The sequence below is a fragment of the Xiphophorus couchianus genome, chromosome 10 (genome assembly GCF_001444195.1).
Source record: "Xiphophorus couchianus chromosome 10, X_couchianus-1.0, whole genome shotgun sequence".
NCBI lineage: Eukaryota > Metazoa > Chordata > Actinopteri > Cyprinodontiformes > Poeciliidae > Xiphophorus > Xiphophorus couchianus.
In genome coordinates this window covers 10,313,186-10,328,413 of record NC_040237.1, presented here as the reverse complement: position 1 = coordinate 10,328,413, position 15,228 = coordinate 10,313,186, and the positions used below count along the sequence as shown (strand labels likewise).

The 15,228-nt window shown below is 37.7% G+C and overlaps 1 protein-coding gene across 1 annotated transcript; it reads right to left on the bottom strand.

The window, feature by feature from the left end:
* Positions 1-2,687: 2,687 nt before the first annotated feature.
* Positions 2,688-12,154, bottom strand: meox1 (mesenchyme homeobox 1). The gene is made up of 3 exons (XM_028029425.1): positions 11,221-12,154; positions 6,314-6,486; positions 2,688-3,454 (listed from the first exon to the last, which is right to left on the bottom strand). Exons 1-3 carry the CDS (start codon positions 11,720-11,722, stop codon positions 3,332-3,334), a joined length of 798 nt encoding a protein of 265 aa, XP_027885226.1. The 5' UTR covers positions 11,723-12,154; the 3' UTR covers positions 2,688-3,331.
* Between the last annotated feature and the right edge of the window lie 3,074 nt (positions 12,155-15,228).

The window sequence follows — 15,228 nt, the reverse complement described above, 5'->3', positions numbered from 1 at the left end:
CCACAACAACAGGCACATTATCCTGCTGTGAAGACATCTGATCCTAAGTGTAAAAAAATCTCCTTCCTTATGTATCATTGTGTTTTGTGTTGCAGACATTTTCTAAATAAGCAGCTGGTGATTGTAGGGTATGTTCAATTTAGGGTCAACACAGCACCCTCAATAGAAAGAGAATCTCCCCAAAGCACAGGAGGGAAAGAAAGAGTTTACTGATCTTCAGATGGAGCTATTTTTCCTCTTTTTAAAAAATAGTAAAGAGTTGCAAATACCAGTCAGCTTTGAACCAAAGCAGTCTGGTGTTTGTTTGAAAACTGAAGGAGAATAAGGATTTTATTTTCCACCATTGCTTGAAGTTCAAGCAGAACAAGATGTTTAAAGTTTTGCATCGATGCATCCAAAATCCAACCGTACATATTACAGAAAATTTGTGAGGTCACCTGAGAATGCAAGGCAGATATCCTCACAACAGTCTTGAAAGACTGGAAGAACCTTTGCGAATACGGTGAACAAAAATGGCCACGCTCCTGTCATGAAATGTTGGAATTGAATCAAAAGGGTCATCAACAAAACAGACGTTTAAAGATGTTTAAACTTAAGCAACCAGACTATAAAGTTTTTTATTTATTGCATTTTCCCTGAAACAGATATGGTTGTTTTATTATTATTATTTTAGCAGGATAAAATGTCAAAATAAATGTTTAAAAAGTCTTGAGATGATTCATTCTGATTTCATTTTGTTATATTAAGAAAACCCTTTATTTTACCAGGGTTGTGCAGATTTTTTAAATCCACGGCACAGTTATGCCCGAACATGCCCAAAGAATGCCCCTCCACTTGCTCTGCCCATTCGACAGTCACATCCAAAGTAAGGTTAAAGAAGACCTTTTCCACAAGCTTTGATTATAAAAGCAGATTCGACTGAAGGAAACATTCTTGAAATAACTCCTCTCCTTTGAACATGAGTGTCTCTGTGGGCAAAGAGGAATAAGAAAACATTAATCAGTGTTCCAAGCAGGCAGTGACTTCACCCTTAGCACTCAGCAGCAATATTCCTAAAACAGGTTTCCAGTGAATTTGGCCAAATGTTTAATTTAAGTGAGATGGCATGCCCATGTGACACTAAATTAAAATAATCCCACAATCGTGGACATATTTATGCCGCGGTTACAAGAACAGCTGCGTTACGTTGTTTCCACTGAAACACATTTCCATTTCTATTGCCTCAATAGGATTAATAACACCTCAAAAGCCTAAAAAAAATACACAATTTGACAATACCCTAGTTAGTAGAAATAAAACATAATTCTAATTTATTTTATGTTAGTTTTAATCATCTTTATTACTAATGCTCAGTTGCTTGGAAAATGAAATATAGACATGTTTTGTGGGGTTTCCTTTGGCCGCATACAAAAATGTTGAGTATTAAAACTGAACGTGATTATTTTATTTGGGATTTAGTGAGGAAGATGTGACGGAATTAGGCTGCTAAAAAATCAAGGAGGCTTCCTCATATTGTACTTCGCTCACTAAGACTGCCTTAAAGGACAAACTTTGTCAACTGTAATATCTGCGGGTGAAATTCCTGCTACTAAACAAAAAATGTACGCTCTTAAAATTAGAAAGAATGTCCTCATTAAATATAATGATAGGTTTTATAATTAATAATGAACACTTCTAATGTGCTGTTTTAATTATTTCACTTTCTAGCAGCAAAAACACCTTCCTTATTTTGTTTTCTAGTCACAAAAACACTGATCTCCTTTAAATCAAGGCTAAAAACCCATTTGTTTAGACTTGTATTTAAACAAAAATAAAAGGAACAGTTGTTTATATTTGATGTATTATGGTTCTTATTATTTTGATGATAGCATTTGACAAAATGTAATGTGTGTTGGTTGTGTCATAAGTTCCATCCACACAACTGAGCATTTGATTTCAGCCCCCTGTCCTCTGATATCCCTAAGTAAAATACAATCATAACCAATATCTTTCTTCAACCTTTCTTCCATTGTACTACTGGTTAACGGAGTTACTGTGGCCGTTAACTCTGTTTTCTTTCATATAGAGTTTACCGTCAATGAGGTTCTGTTGGAGGATCCATGATGTTTATGGTGGTTGTCAAGTTCATGACTTGTAGGCAACGGCTGGGCTCACTTTGATCTTTTTACCAACTGGCATTATATGGTCAACCAAATTTGATTGTGTTTTTATAACTACAATTGATTACTACATCACTGGATTTTAATTTGACTATATTTGTTGGAATGAATTGGATTGCTTTAGAACGGGGCTGCTCGCTGGCACGCATGATTTTACTGTTGTCTTGATGCAGGAGTTTGAATTCTGGCCTGGGATCTTTCTGCATAGAGTTTTCATATTTTCCCTTGGTGGATGCGTAGGTTCTCCCCAGGTTTCCTTCCACTGTCCAAAAATTTGACTGTTAGGTTAATTAGGCTCTCTAAAATGTCATTAGGTATGAGTGTGTATGCGTCCTGTTCTTTCTTTCATGAAATCTCACTAGTGTGAGGAGTCGTTGCCCTCGCCCCACTCTTTATCCCACTTCAAAATTTTTAACGATGGATGCTCTCATTGTCTCACCAAACTGTCCACAAATGAGTTGTTCAGCTAAGAACACACTGTACCAAGTGTTCAATTGATGACTCAGAAGCTGCTGCAGATGGAAGAAATCGTTTGCAAAAGATGATTTATTCTTTTTGCAGAAAAAGTCAACATCTGTGTTTTATCAATGGCATTCAAATTGTATAAAAAGAGAGATAAAAAAAGCGTTAGAGAAAAAAAATTACAAGCAAAAGAAGAAACTGACAAATTATAAAAAAAAAAAAAACGTCGGACTCGGAGGCACTTAGGACTTGGCAACGCGAGTGCAGTCGGAGTCTTTCCAGGTGGTTGTAGTCAAGCATCAAAGGCCCTGCTAACAATACTGGAAGGAGAGGGTTTGTTTTCAAACACAATCACAGTCTGATATGTCATTGAGACACCTAAAGCTTCTGTCTGTCACCAATCCAGACTGAGCTCAAGTTTCATTCATATTTAAACAGTCAGTACAAAAACGGAGCCGCTGTCAGTCTGAGTATTTATCAGTAAAATGTCAAAACGCAGCTTATTACATCAACTATGTACAACAGAAAACAGTACAAGCTGTGCTCAGTCTTTTATTTCCAATGGGATACTTAAAAAAAGAAGTCTTAAAAATTAAAGCTTCTACCAGCCAACTTTCCACAGAATTAAACAAATGTTATGTCCATGTCCAGCTGATCGAGTTGCATCTTTTTTTTTTTTTTTTTGTAATTTTCTACAGTGATCGCCTCCTTCATTCAGAGCTGGGTGAAGCGGCTAAGTCCAAGTCATCATTTTCCAGGTCGTTTGGTGAGGCTGATTGTCCTCCCTTCACTCTCTTCCACTTCATTCTTCTGTTCTGGAACCAGACTTTAACCTGGGATGAGAAAATACATGAATATTATTAAACTACAAATACACAAAGAATATTAAAGAATATTCAATTCAATTCAGTTTTATTTAGATTCACAAACGTCATCTCAAAGCACTGTAAAAAAAAAAATCTATTCAATCACACCAAGAGATTCTAAATGATCTCTTAGTTTTCAAACAATACAATAAGCTCAGCTGAATATTCAAAGCAATTTAAAAAAATTTTTGAGGAAAGCCAGCTGATTGCATTGAATCATTGACACAAAGCATTCACTCTGCTGGATGAGCACGTAGTGACAGCAGAAAACTGTTAGCGTTGAGTCACTGACTTTACAGCAATCCCTCATTTTATCTCCGACAGTGGAGATAAAAACTCCTCCTTAACAGGAAGAAACCTCCAGCAGGACCTGACTCAGTAGAAGAGGCCATTTGCAACAACCGACTGAGGGTTCGAGAAGACAGAGCAGAATGCACAGGAGGAAACACATGAACTGGTGTAGGATTATTTTCAATGTTCATGAAAGCAAAATTAACAGCAGGAGAGGGATGGTTGATGGCAGCACTAGAATATTAGGCAGATTTGGTGTCAAAAAAGTTTCAGAGAATACACTATTCAACAATTAAATATGTAGACATAATTGTTTTTGCATTTTTTTCTTCAATACTTAGTATTTAATGGTTTATGTCTGATAAATAATGATGACCCCAAATTTTTAGATCACCACCTATTGGATAAACATGTTTGAGCTGCAGCAGATTAATTCATTTACCTTCATCAACTTTAAATATTTTCTCTGGAATTTGACTTTTTATATGCAGTTTGAAAACTTTAGCAAGCACAATAAAATGACTACAAACAAAGTAATTCTTTAATGTCTCCAGCAAAACTCTTTTTTGGAGCTTGAATACAAAGCTCAAATGCAGAGCTACACCAGATATTGATTTCATAGCACAACAGATGTGACTTCTTTCTTCATTTTGCAATTGTTTTGGACAAATCTATGACACAGTCAGAAAAAAAAAAACATACTGGAAATAATAAAAAAAATTGACAAGTAATCCCCCATAAATCTCAGAGCGAAGGATAAAAATCACTTGGGTTTTTTGCACAACATGAGTTGCCAAAACACAGCTCTTGGTTCTGGCTCGAAAATCTAAGAGTATCAGATACGCTACAGAGTTGCCAATCAATAGGTTATGTGTCTTTTCAGAAGTATATACCACCTACGAGTTATCATAATTTTTTGGAGCAAGAACATAAATCTGTATTTATTTATACCTTATTGAACTAGGAAACAACTGAAATCAGTACCATGAGGTTTTCAGCAAATTTCACCTCAAAATCTCTAACTGGTTTATTGTACTGAAAAGTCTTTAAAGGAACATTAGCTTAAAAATAAAACGGTTTATAAATCATAGAAATTAGAATTATAGTGTCCACTCACCACAACTTAGAATCACAAATAGCCTGAGCATTTTATTGTAAAGTTGCGTGTGGTTGATTACGGAGCTCTGAGTGAAGATGAACCTTGATTGTGTGAGTGTGATGTGTGTGTGCTCTTAAGGAAGGCTGGGATTGATATTAAGCAACAGACGACAGCGTGTGTGTGGTCACTGCACGGCGGCCTCATTAGGACGAGCGCTGGCTCTGACAGGCAGACTGAGGTCTGATCCAGCAGCATCGACACATGTTTTTGCCCGATTTCAGCGAGTCTGGAGCTGCCTCAACAATTACAGCTGCACGTCATTCTGCCCAAACCACAGGCTGAAAAGCACTGTGGAAAAAATGCTCATTGTAATTCAGATGCATCTGCGCTTGTGCATCAGCATGGCAGTATAATCGGAGGCTGAAATAATCTCTTGCACAAGAGATTATAAACAGAACTCAGATGAATTTAAAAAAATTAATAATTTCGTTATACAGTTGTGTAATTGGCATTTTCAACCAGGTTTATATTTTTTTTAACCAGCAGTAGTTTAGTCTGAGAGTTCCTGGTGCTTACTGAACCCTTAAAAGTACCTACTCTACGGCACTGCAAAAATAATTTAAAACATGTTGATATTTTCTGAAAATCTATTAATTAATTTCTAAGATTTGTGCTCCCCCACCTTGGGGTTATTAAAAATGTTTTAGGATATCTTTTTTACTTATTTAATGTTGATTGAATATATTTTTTCTTAATATTTTTAGCTATTGAAAAGCAGAGTAGCACCAAGATATTGGCTGCTGACTGGAATTAGCTGGTTTTACACTTGATTGTAAAATACCTGAAGATTAGGCAAAGACTTTAATGTGGATAATCTTGCTCAGCTGACGTTTTAGACAATGTTTGTATCTTTTACCTAGAAAAGTTGCCTTTGATTTTCACGCTGTAGGAATTTTTATATATCTTCACTCAGTTAAATGTGTATAATTTTAACTACTGTCTTGATCAAGCAGCAAATGTAACATTTTTGATATTTTGTAAATGATTTTGGATTATTTGTGCTCATGAATATTGTATAGAGTCTCTGCCAGGTCAGAAACAGAAATTTCTTTCTTTTTTTTCTTATTCATTTGTGTTTTTGTAACTGGTAAAAAGAATAGAAAAACCAGCAGGCAACCTGATGGTTTTAAGCTTGACTGGCTCTAAATGAGTCTCGGAACACAACCCTTTTCATGCACCATATACAAGTTCTACCTGGTCATGTTCACAACGCTCTTTGGTTAAAATACTTTTAGTGACTGAAGAAGATTTTAAAACCTCTTCCCTTCTTTTCTCGCTAATCAGACTGCTTTTAATTAGATGTGTAGGGTTTTATTCCAAAAGTATAAATGTATTTGTGTTGAACAGACTTTTTTTTTTCAGTAAAAGCCTGGTACCTGTCTCTCTGTGAGGTCCAAGTTGACGGCGATCTCGTAGCGACGGAGTCTTGTCAGGTAGTTGTGATGGGTAAACTCTGCCTCCAGCTCCCTCAGCTGCTCCTTGGTGAATGCTGTGCGCTCTTTCCTGGCCTTGCAGCTGGAATCCACCTTAAAACTGGAATCCTGAATATCTAGGTAGAGACATAAATAAACATTGTTTGCTGGGGTTTTGATTGTTCCCTGTCTGATTTTTTTCGCATGAAGCTAATCCTCTATTTTTCAGTAATTACCTGCAAATCATCGGATAATCTGCTGTGAGTTAGTTCTCAGGCTTTTAATGCTCAGCCATCAACTATTAAACGAACCAAAAAAAAAAAGAAAAATCTTTGCAAGCTACCAAACCACAGTCCAAAGTCAGTTTACTTCACATTAAAAGCAGCACAAAATAACCACCCTGACCTCGACTTACTACTCAAGTTCACCCCCAATAAAAGCTGCATTTTCCACTTAATTATCTTTGAATATGGATGCATTACGGTGCAAGTTACTGCTTCTCCATCTGAGCAGTCGTTTATATATATTGTGGTTCACACACGTGTGTGTGTTGGCGTGTGCGTCTATGTGTGAGAATGTATCGTGTGCAGGGCAGGGGCCACCAAACTGGCCACAGAGGGACTGAGTTAGGAGAGGAATGCAGCGGAACATCATTAAAGCATCTAACAAAAGAACAAAGGTGCGGATGTGTCCAGGTCTGACTGACGGTTTCCCACCGGAGCCCTTTGGGAAGAGCAGCATTAACTCATCTGTGCATGACAGCAAACATAAAGGAAAAAATTCCTGAAATATCCATATGAAAATGACGCACACCATGTATAGAAAATGAATATATAATTCCCAAAGCAAATACACATAGTACAAAAAATACTGCAGTGCAATAATACAAAAAAATAGACAATTATTTGCAAATGCCATAATTACAATTTAAAGTGAAAATAAATGCATTTAATACATTAACACTGTCTCTATATCTAAAAAAAATTAATTGTCTTATATTTATGCATTTGATCAAGTGAATTATTTTAATGGATCACCTGAGTATTTGTTTTTAATTTTTGAATGTGATAATTATGTTTCAATAATGATATAATCATTGATTTATGATAGGATTTTTTGAATATTCAAGCAAAAATGCTTTGCTAAAGTTTTTCACAGTTTATTGATTTCTGTTGTTTTTAATTTATACCTCATTAATCTGGACATAAACAAATAAATGTGGCTCAACTTTTTTTGTGAAACCTCTTCTCTCCAATAAAGGAAAAACATTTGGGTGATAATTGTTCATTTGTAGCCGCATAACGAGCTGATGTAATACCCACAAAATTGTTCTAATTTGTCAAAGTGAGAACCTTTGCCTTGTCCTTGCCAGAACAGTGGGCCAAAGAAGAAAAATAGAACATATCTGACACATTTTGCATGCATAGGCTTGTGCATGCCTTGTTTTGTTCCATGTACAGAAAATAATGAAGTGTCGCAAATGATGCTGTACTCAGAGTCCTCTGCTCTGGAGCTGTGTCCAATAGGTTTCCAGTTAAACTGAACACCTGGCAGGCCACATGCTAACTTGCACCCCTTCACCCCCCACTGACCCACTAAGAAATATCCTGCTCAGCCAGAGGCTGTAAAACTTGCATGACGGAGGCTTCTGCACTCAGCGGGGTCCCTAAGAAAACAGCATTTGGTGCTTTTGCTGGATGGTGGAGGCATTTTGTCTCAATCTAAACAGATTTAAAAGTGTTGTAAATTAGAACCAATCCAAGGCGAAATCTCTGAGTAAAAGTTCAATATGCAGTTAGCTAATTTTCTTTATACTAGCCTTTGATTTGCATTTGAATGAAGCTGTAAGTTAATGTTTATGGTTGTGATCTCATAGAGAAAACAAAATTGTTCAAAAACGGAATAATTAATTTGTTGAATAAACTAATCAGTATTTTTAGCTTCAGTAATGAAAATATATTTTGACCTAAGTTTAATAACGTGGCGACCTTTAAAACGGTCAAAGTTATAAATAGTTTTTTTTTTTTTTCAAACTACTGAAAAACAGGACCAAAATAGTCCTAAATTATATAGGAACCTGACCTGTTTGTCCTGGAAATTATATTTCCTCTAACGACATAAGGCTATTAGTGTAAATGCTGTGATCTTTTTCCTCGATGCATTTGGTCACACCAAATTAACATAACTGGGGTTATGTCAGGATTCAACATACTGAGATAAGTAAAGGTAAAACTACTAATGTTCATACTGATGTTTACATCAATATCTCTGAAATAAATGACAATAATTTAGGAGGATTTAATAGCTGAAAAGAAAAAAATAGACTCAAACATTTGGCGTGAAGTCAGTGTCAAATTACAGAACTTTTGCTATATAACATTTGGCAGTATCCCTCATCTGCATTACATTATCATATCAGCAAAAACTCATGAAGGCTGACTGTACAGCAGCTGTGCCTGTCATGCAAATGCCTCCGGGACATTTTCCTAATATATGCTCTTCTACCAGCCTGTCAATTTTATAAAGGCGAATGGCTCTTTTTTTTTTTTTTTTGTCTAAAACCAAGAGCTGATGCAGTGGTCAGACATGTTGCATGCACTCAGTGGAAGATTGTGTTACGGCTTAACGACAGGAAAATGTCAATGGATAAGAATGTAAGAAGTGGGCTTGGAGGAAAGTGAATTTACCAGACGTGGTCTGGCTTGTTTTCAGGGGAGAGAGTGGAGGTTACAATAAGGTAAGAAAGGGAGGGAAGGGGGGGGATGGCAAGGGGAGGGTATGGAGCAGGGGTGTGGGTGGGTGGGTGGGGAATCGGGTGGGGTGGAGGGTTTCATCCTCCCCCATCTGATTTTTTTAATAAGCCTCATGTCTGCTGTATGGATTGGTTTGGTAGCTTTTATCAGATATGCTGAGTTATAGTTGGTTGAGTCTGATCATTCTATTTTAAGAGAATAAAAAAATATATATATTTTTTTTAACCATATAAATTATTTTTGTCTTGTATTAGTAGAATTACACACTAAGCATTATTAAAAAAAAAAAAAAAATCAAGCCTGTAGTTTGAGTACATTTGTTTAACTGGTAAAAAACAATACATAAAAAAAAACTGTTAAAGTGAAATCGTTGTCACCACACAAACACCCCAACATTTTTAGAATGTCATTTAACTGAAAGTTTTTTTAAGTGGACCAAAGCCCCTATTATTTTTTTTCTTATTGGCTATCCAATCCTCCTTCTTTTTTCTTGGGTATAAATAATTTGTGACACATAAATTAAATTTGAAAAAATCCTATAATATGAATCATACTGAAGCATTTTTAATTCACGCGAGTTATTATATTTTTTTTCTTGTTTCTATAGGCTTTAAGCATATAATTTTTCTTAGCCGCTCTTATTCAAAGCCAAAATGGGAAAGACAGGAGAACATGCTATTTATATGAAGCAGCCATAAGATAAACAAATCTAATCATCCTGTAATCATATGGCTTTTGTAAAAGGATTAAACAAAAAAAAGTCATTAAAACTTTTTAAAGTTTTAATTTCCAGTTTTATATAATAAAACTGGATATGCCTGCTAATAATCAAAATTGTGAGACCATCAACAATTAGGTATTTGAATGTACTGTGGAGGACAAAGTTTTATTTTGCCAGAGTGAAAAACTGGAGAACGGGCAATTTCGGGCATTTAGATTCAGTTTAAATAAACGTTTCCTTTGGCCTGTTGGTTTTTGCTGCTAAAGTTACACCTGAGACTGTTGGGAATTTGTCCGTCACGCCTATCGGTTACTTCAACCTCCTATTAGCATGTGTGAAATCAGATATGATGAGTAAATGGCATAAAAATCCAACAGAATTACTACTGCTTTTGGTCTCAAAGGTAAATACTTCACCTACCTTTAAGTGAAGTATACTCTGTAAGGAGCCATAATATTTTACGGTGAAACAGAAAAACTCTTTTAAGAGGAGTTTCTGATTTTCCTCCAAAGGGGTCAAGATTTATTAATTTATTTTGTCACCTGCAGTAAACAAATTTTGAAGCACCAGATAGATTGAAATGTTTACCCTCTAACACTCAGTATCGTGTTTTGCACCATTTTTAATGTGGATGAATTGGTTTTAAGCAATGCTTCATTTCCGACGGATATAAGACATAATGAACCAGTCGTATGAAAGCTGGTTCATTATAAGCTCTTGGACAATAAGAGGATCTAACTGCAGCTTAAAAAGCATCTCTAACACTGAGGTCTTGTCACCTACTCACCTTTCACACAGCGGTCTGCAGAGAGTGCTGCTACAATAAGCCCAATTTGGCAAGGAAATAGCCGGATTGTTTGTTTTTGCCAGGTCCGATACAGGTCAAGGAAGAAATTCTTGACCTTGACACGGAAATTCCAAAAGCTTAAAAGTGTCCTGGCCATTGGTTTATAAGCTGTGTTTATAGATATTTATCTAGAATGATATTAATAACTTTTTCATTGGAGGAAATTAGGATTATTTGACAGAGATGGTAAAATTAAAAGATTTCCAGTTATTTTCTTCCTTTCTCCATCATCACGTACACCAGAATACAAAAGATAGGACCACTTTTTGTTAGATATTCAAAATTTCCTATATGTTCCAATTTCTAGTGAGTAATTAGGTGTAGACTGGATGATTGACTGTTCACATTGATTTTATACATTTCATTTTAAATCCCCCTCTGTTTTCTTTATAGCATTTTATGATTGTGCAATAAATGAATCTTTGTGTTTAACGTTAATTCTACTAATCCATATTTTCCCATAAAGCAATCAAATGACCCTCTGTATGAATAGTTCAATGTGCAATAAACTTGCCTTGCCTCAACATTGGCACAGCAAACTCAGACTCACCTGCAACATCTCTCTTCCTTTTATTGGAGCACTTCTTGTCCGAGTCAGCTGATGCTACGCTCTGGGGTGAGTATTCTCCATCCAGACACCCTGGTGGGACGCTGCCTGGAACCCTTTCGGCCCCCACGTTCTCCAGCTCAGAACCTCCACCACTTCCAGTGCCCACTACCGTGGCTGAAATGGGTGGGCAGGCATCAGTTGACCTTGACCGGGTTTCGCAGGGGTTGAACTGCCAGTCAGCTCTTGGGTAACCACCGTGGCTGTCTTGATAGAGTCTGTCGTCCCGTGGGTAGGCCGCATGGGGTGCGCTTGGCACCAGGCAGGAGGTGGAGAAGTCCGTGTAAGCCAGGAACTCGGGTTTTTGGTGTAGAGAGAATGGGCTTTGCTGGTACGGAGACTGCAGATTGGTTCCTGGGACCCCGGAGTGGGGGTTTCTCATGCACCCCCAGATGGGACTGCTAGGATGGGCGCTCCGCATGCAGCTGCTCGCTGGCTGATCCATGGTGATGCAAAAGAGTTCCTCTCAATTTTGAGTAATCTTCTTGAGTTTAAAGCCTCCTCTAAATGCAAACTAGTTCTAGAAACCTGTATCTTTGCCACTTTTGACTACATGTAACTTATCGAAGCTCTCATTTCATCTGCTGCAGAAGGCTGGCTCCTGTCAGTGGGCTGCTGAGTTTTCCACAGCTCAGAAAGCGTGAGGATAGACACCTTCCAGTGACAGCGCTCTCTCTGTGGGAGTGTAAGTGACGTCCTCTGGCGTTTCTGCTCACACACTCTCTCACACTCTCTCCCTGAAGAATTTGACTGTCTCGTGGCTCAGCGTGGGAGCTGCATCTGCAACTGTGTGACTCCCTCCTTCGGCTGGTTGTTTTCACAACTCTTCTGAGGAGTTCTTGACAAGCGAGACCTCCTCCTCCTCCTTTTTAAACACATAGGTGGGAAAGAGTGGCAAGTTTATGGAGTGAAACATGAGCCTGCAGGAGGAGGAGCCCCAAGCCGTCCACATGTTGGTACCCTTCGACCAACCCGTCCTCATCATCTATTAATCACGGGGGGGAAATTTTATATGCACGTCTAATGGGCTTTCCAGACGCAGGGTTTTTTAAAGGGACATTGTCTGAAAAGTATAAAGCAAGCACCCACCCACCTGGGAGCTGGAGACCCTGACTTATTTCAGCTTCTTACTGCTTTCTGACACCCAATTTAGTTCCCTTTTTGACACCCTTTAAAGGAAAGTTAACCGTAACCCCTTCACTCCAACCCCAATCCCTGGCTGTCCCATCAAATTTGAAAAATCTCTCTCTCCCTCTCCCTTTTTATGGCTGTATATGTGTGGCTGAAACCACCTGGTTGGACTTTCTGAAGCTTCAAGGTGAGAGAACAACTGGATCTGATATTGGTTTTATGCAAGCGCTCACACCTCCTGAGGTTTTCTGATGTTGAGGAAACACAGTATGGAATTTCAAGACCATATTTCACAGGCATGGACTAAAACTGTCTCTCAACTGAACCTATGGTAGAGTGACATTGCCTTTTTATTTGACTGTGACTTTTCATCTCTATATGCCTTTTCCCTGTGAAGTAATGACTTTAAACCCCCTTAAAACCGTTTTCACCAAACCAGATTTTGGATAATCAACCAAACTCACTGAACCATACAACACAAAAGGCTTATAATCATGAACTGAGGCATAATCCCTTAGAAACTAGAAGTGGGGGATCACACATTTTGTTACAGGAGAGAACAAGCTATGGAGGGGAATATGTTTTTGTGGAGGTGCTCAATAATGTTTCAAGTGCATACAGCTGACTTTACTTAATGGTCGAGCTAACCATCCAATATTGCATCCATTTACTGTCTTTACCCACTGATCCTGGTAGGATTACAGAGGGCTAACGCCTGTCTCCAGCAGTCATTGGGCAGACACAACCTGGACAGGCTGCCAGTCCATCGCGACCTGTCCATGGCATAGAGCAAACTGATCGGAGGAAAAATAACTGTACATACATTGCATGCATCTTTTTTTACAGAGCACCACAAAATTATGCAGAAATGTAAAGTTAGAACAAATGAATATATATAACAGCTACTGTGTAAATTGCTGTTTTTGACAGGTAGAAGGACTAAATGGAAATCGAGTAAACAAACTGCCAAAGTCCAAAATACACCAGAAAATGCTGACAACAGCAAACATGTCAAAGAGAAAGCTATATAAAATGTAGGGTTTGGTTATTAAGAGTACTTTGAGAACTGTTCAGTCCATAATCTGAACATAGAGTATGGCACAACTCTTAAGTTGCTAAGACATGGCTGTCATCCAGGAAAGGGTTTAATTACTCAGCAAGGAAGCCAAGAGGTACATGGTGACTCTTGAGAAACAGCAGAGATCCAAAGCTCAGGTAGGAAAATCTGTTGGCAACTATTAGATGTGCACTCCACAAATATTAATTTTATGGGAGAGTGGAAGGAAGAAAGCCATTGCTGCAAGAGATCTTTAAGTAGTCTTATGTAAAGTCTGCCACAAGCTATGCAGGTGACACAGTAGACATTTGAAAGAAGATGCTTTGACCAGATGAAAAATAAAGAATTGTCTACATCGTAAAGGTTCTGAAGAAAAATGAACAAGAAATTCCATCAAATCATTCAAACACTTAACAGCGTTTTTCATAGAATGGCAGGGAAGGTGCCAAAGTGGTTTGAGATTTCCCCAGATATTGGCTGGATAGCCTATCCCAACTTTTGTTGGGTTAGTTGCTGGTCAGCTGGCTGAAAGAATACTTTTACACTTTGCCCCCCAAAAAGGAGAATTAGCTGCCTGTAAAACTCCCCAGTGTTGAAAAACATGTACAGTCATATGAAGGTAACACTTCTTGTTAAACTAGAGTTATCTTCGATAACCATCAACTCTAAAACAGCTGACAAAAGGCTGGCTACCCATGTAAAGGGCATGATTAATTACCTTGCTAATTTCAGTATGTACATCAGTGCATGAAGCCCTACATACAGTGCAAAAAAAAAGAAGAAAGATATTGCTAATCGTAGGTGTTGCAGTGACCCTGTGCTTCCATTTAGTACTAGTTCAAAATTGTAAGGTAAGGCAATAAGACTCAAAAGATCTGACTTTTAGTTCGACAGCAAAATCAAGAGTAGACAAAACGACACAAAAAAGAGCAAATGAGATATAGAAAGAATGGAAAAAAAGAGGCACATGGGAGAGAGTTTCAGGTCACACAGCAAAACCTTTCCATTTAGCTAGCGAATTGTTGAGCCATGAAGCATCCCTCGTTTTTACTGGCAGCCTGAGTCCTGCCCACACCACAGGGAGCAGAGGTTACACTACATTTGTGGTCAGAGCAGGGGCCATCTGTGTGTCAAGATAAATTACTGTGTGTTTCTCTGTGTGACCACTCTGAACATATACGTCAATAACAGCATGTATCCGAATAACTCAAAAGAACGATTCAGGCTGCTGGGATGCACTTTACCGAGAAGTTAAATCAAATGGGCATAGATCAGCAGATGGCTTTTTATCTTGTAAATTTTCAGTTAGAAAGAAAAGAAAAAAACACTGCAAACCCTCTGCTTTTCAAAGCCAATTTACAGCAATAGCCTTAGTAAGTCCAGTACCAAAAAATACCTGTTCACAAACTTAAAATGGTTATCATTTGGCAAAAATCAACATGTAGATTATAAGCAACTCCACTTTACATGTAGTGTTTCATGGAAGTTTTGCAAAGGCATTTATCTAACTTCTTGTCTCAGCAAGCTGTGTTACAGATCGATAATTAGATAGAGCTATAACATGAAAAAATGGCATATTCTGTCTTAGATGGGCCATTTCTTGTGTTTTATTTTACACTAAACTGATCTTACTTTTGGTAGAAATTTTAATCACATGTTCATTTTTCCACTTGTTGTGGTGTGCTAACTATGCTAACAAACTATGATAGCTTTTATGCAAACTTTGTCTTTCACAGATAAATTGAAGAAATGGATTCTAATTA

Excerpts from the sequence above, each read along its gene's own strand:
- meox1 (XM_028029425.1), bottom strand. The coding sequence starts at position 11,722 with ATGGATCAGCCAGCGAGCAGCTGCATGCGGAGCGCCCATCCTAGCAGT. Across the intron at positions 6,487-11,220 it reads AAGGAAGAGAGATGTTGCAG|ATATTCAGGATTCCAGTTTT; the intron begins GTGAGTCTGAGT and ends GTCTCTACCTAG. Across the intron at positions 3,455-6,313 it reads TGGACCTCACAGAGAGACAG|GTTAAAGTCTGGTTCCAGAA; the intron begins GTACCAGGCTTT and ends TTCTCATCCCAG.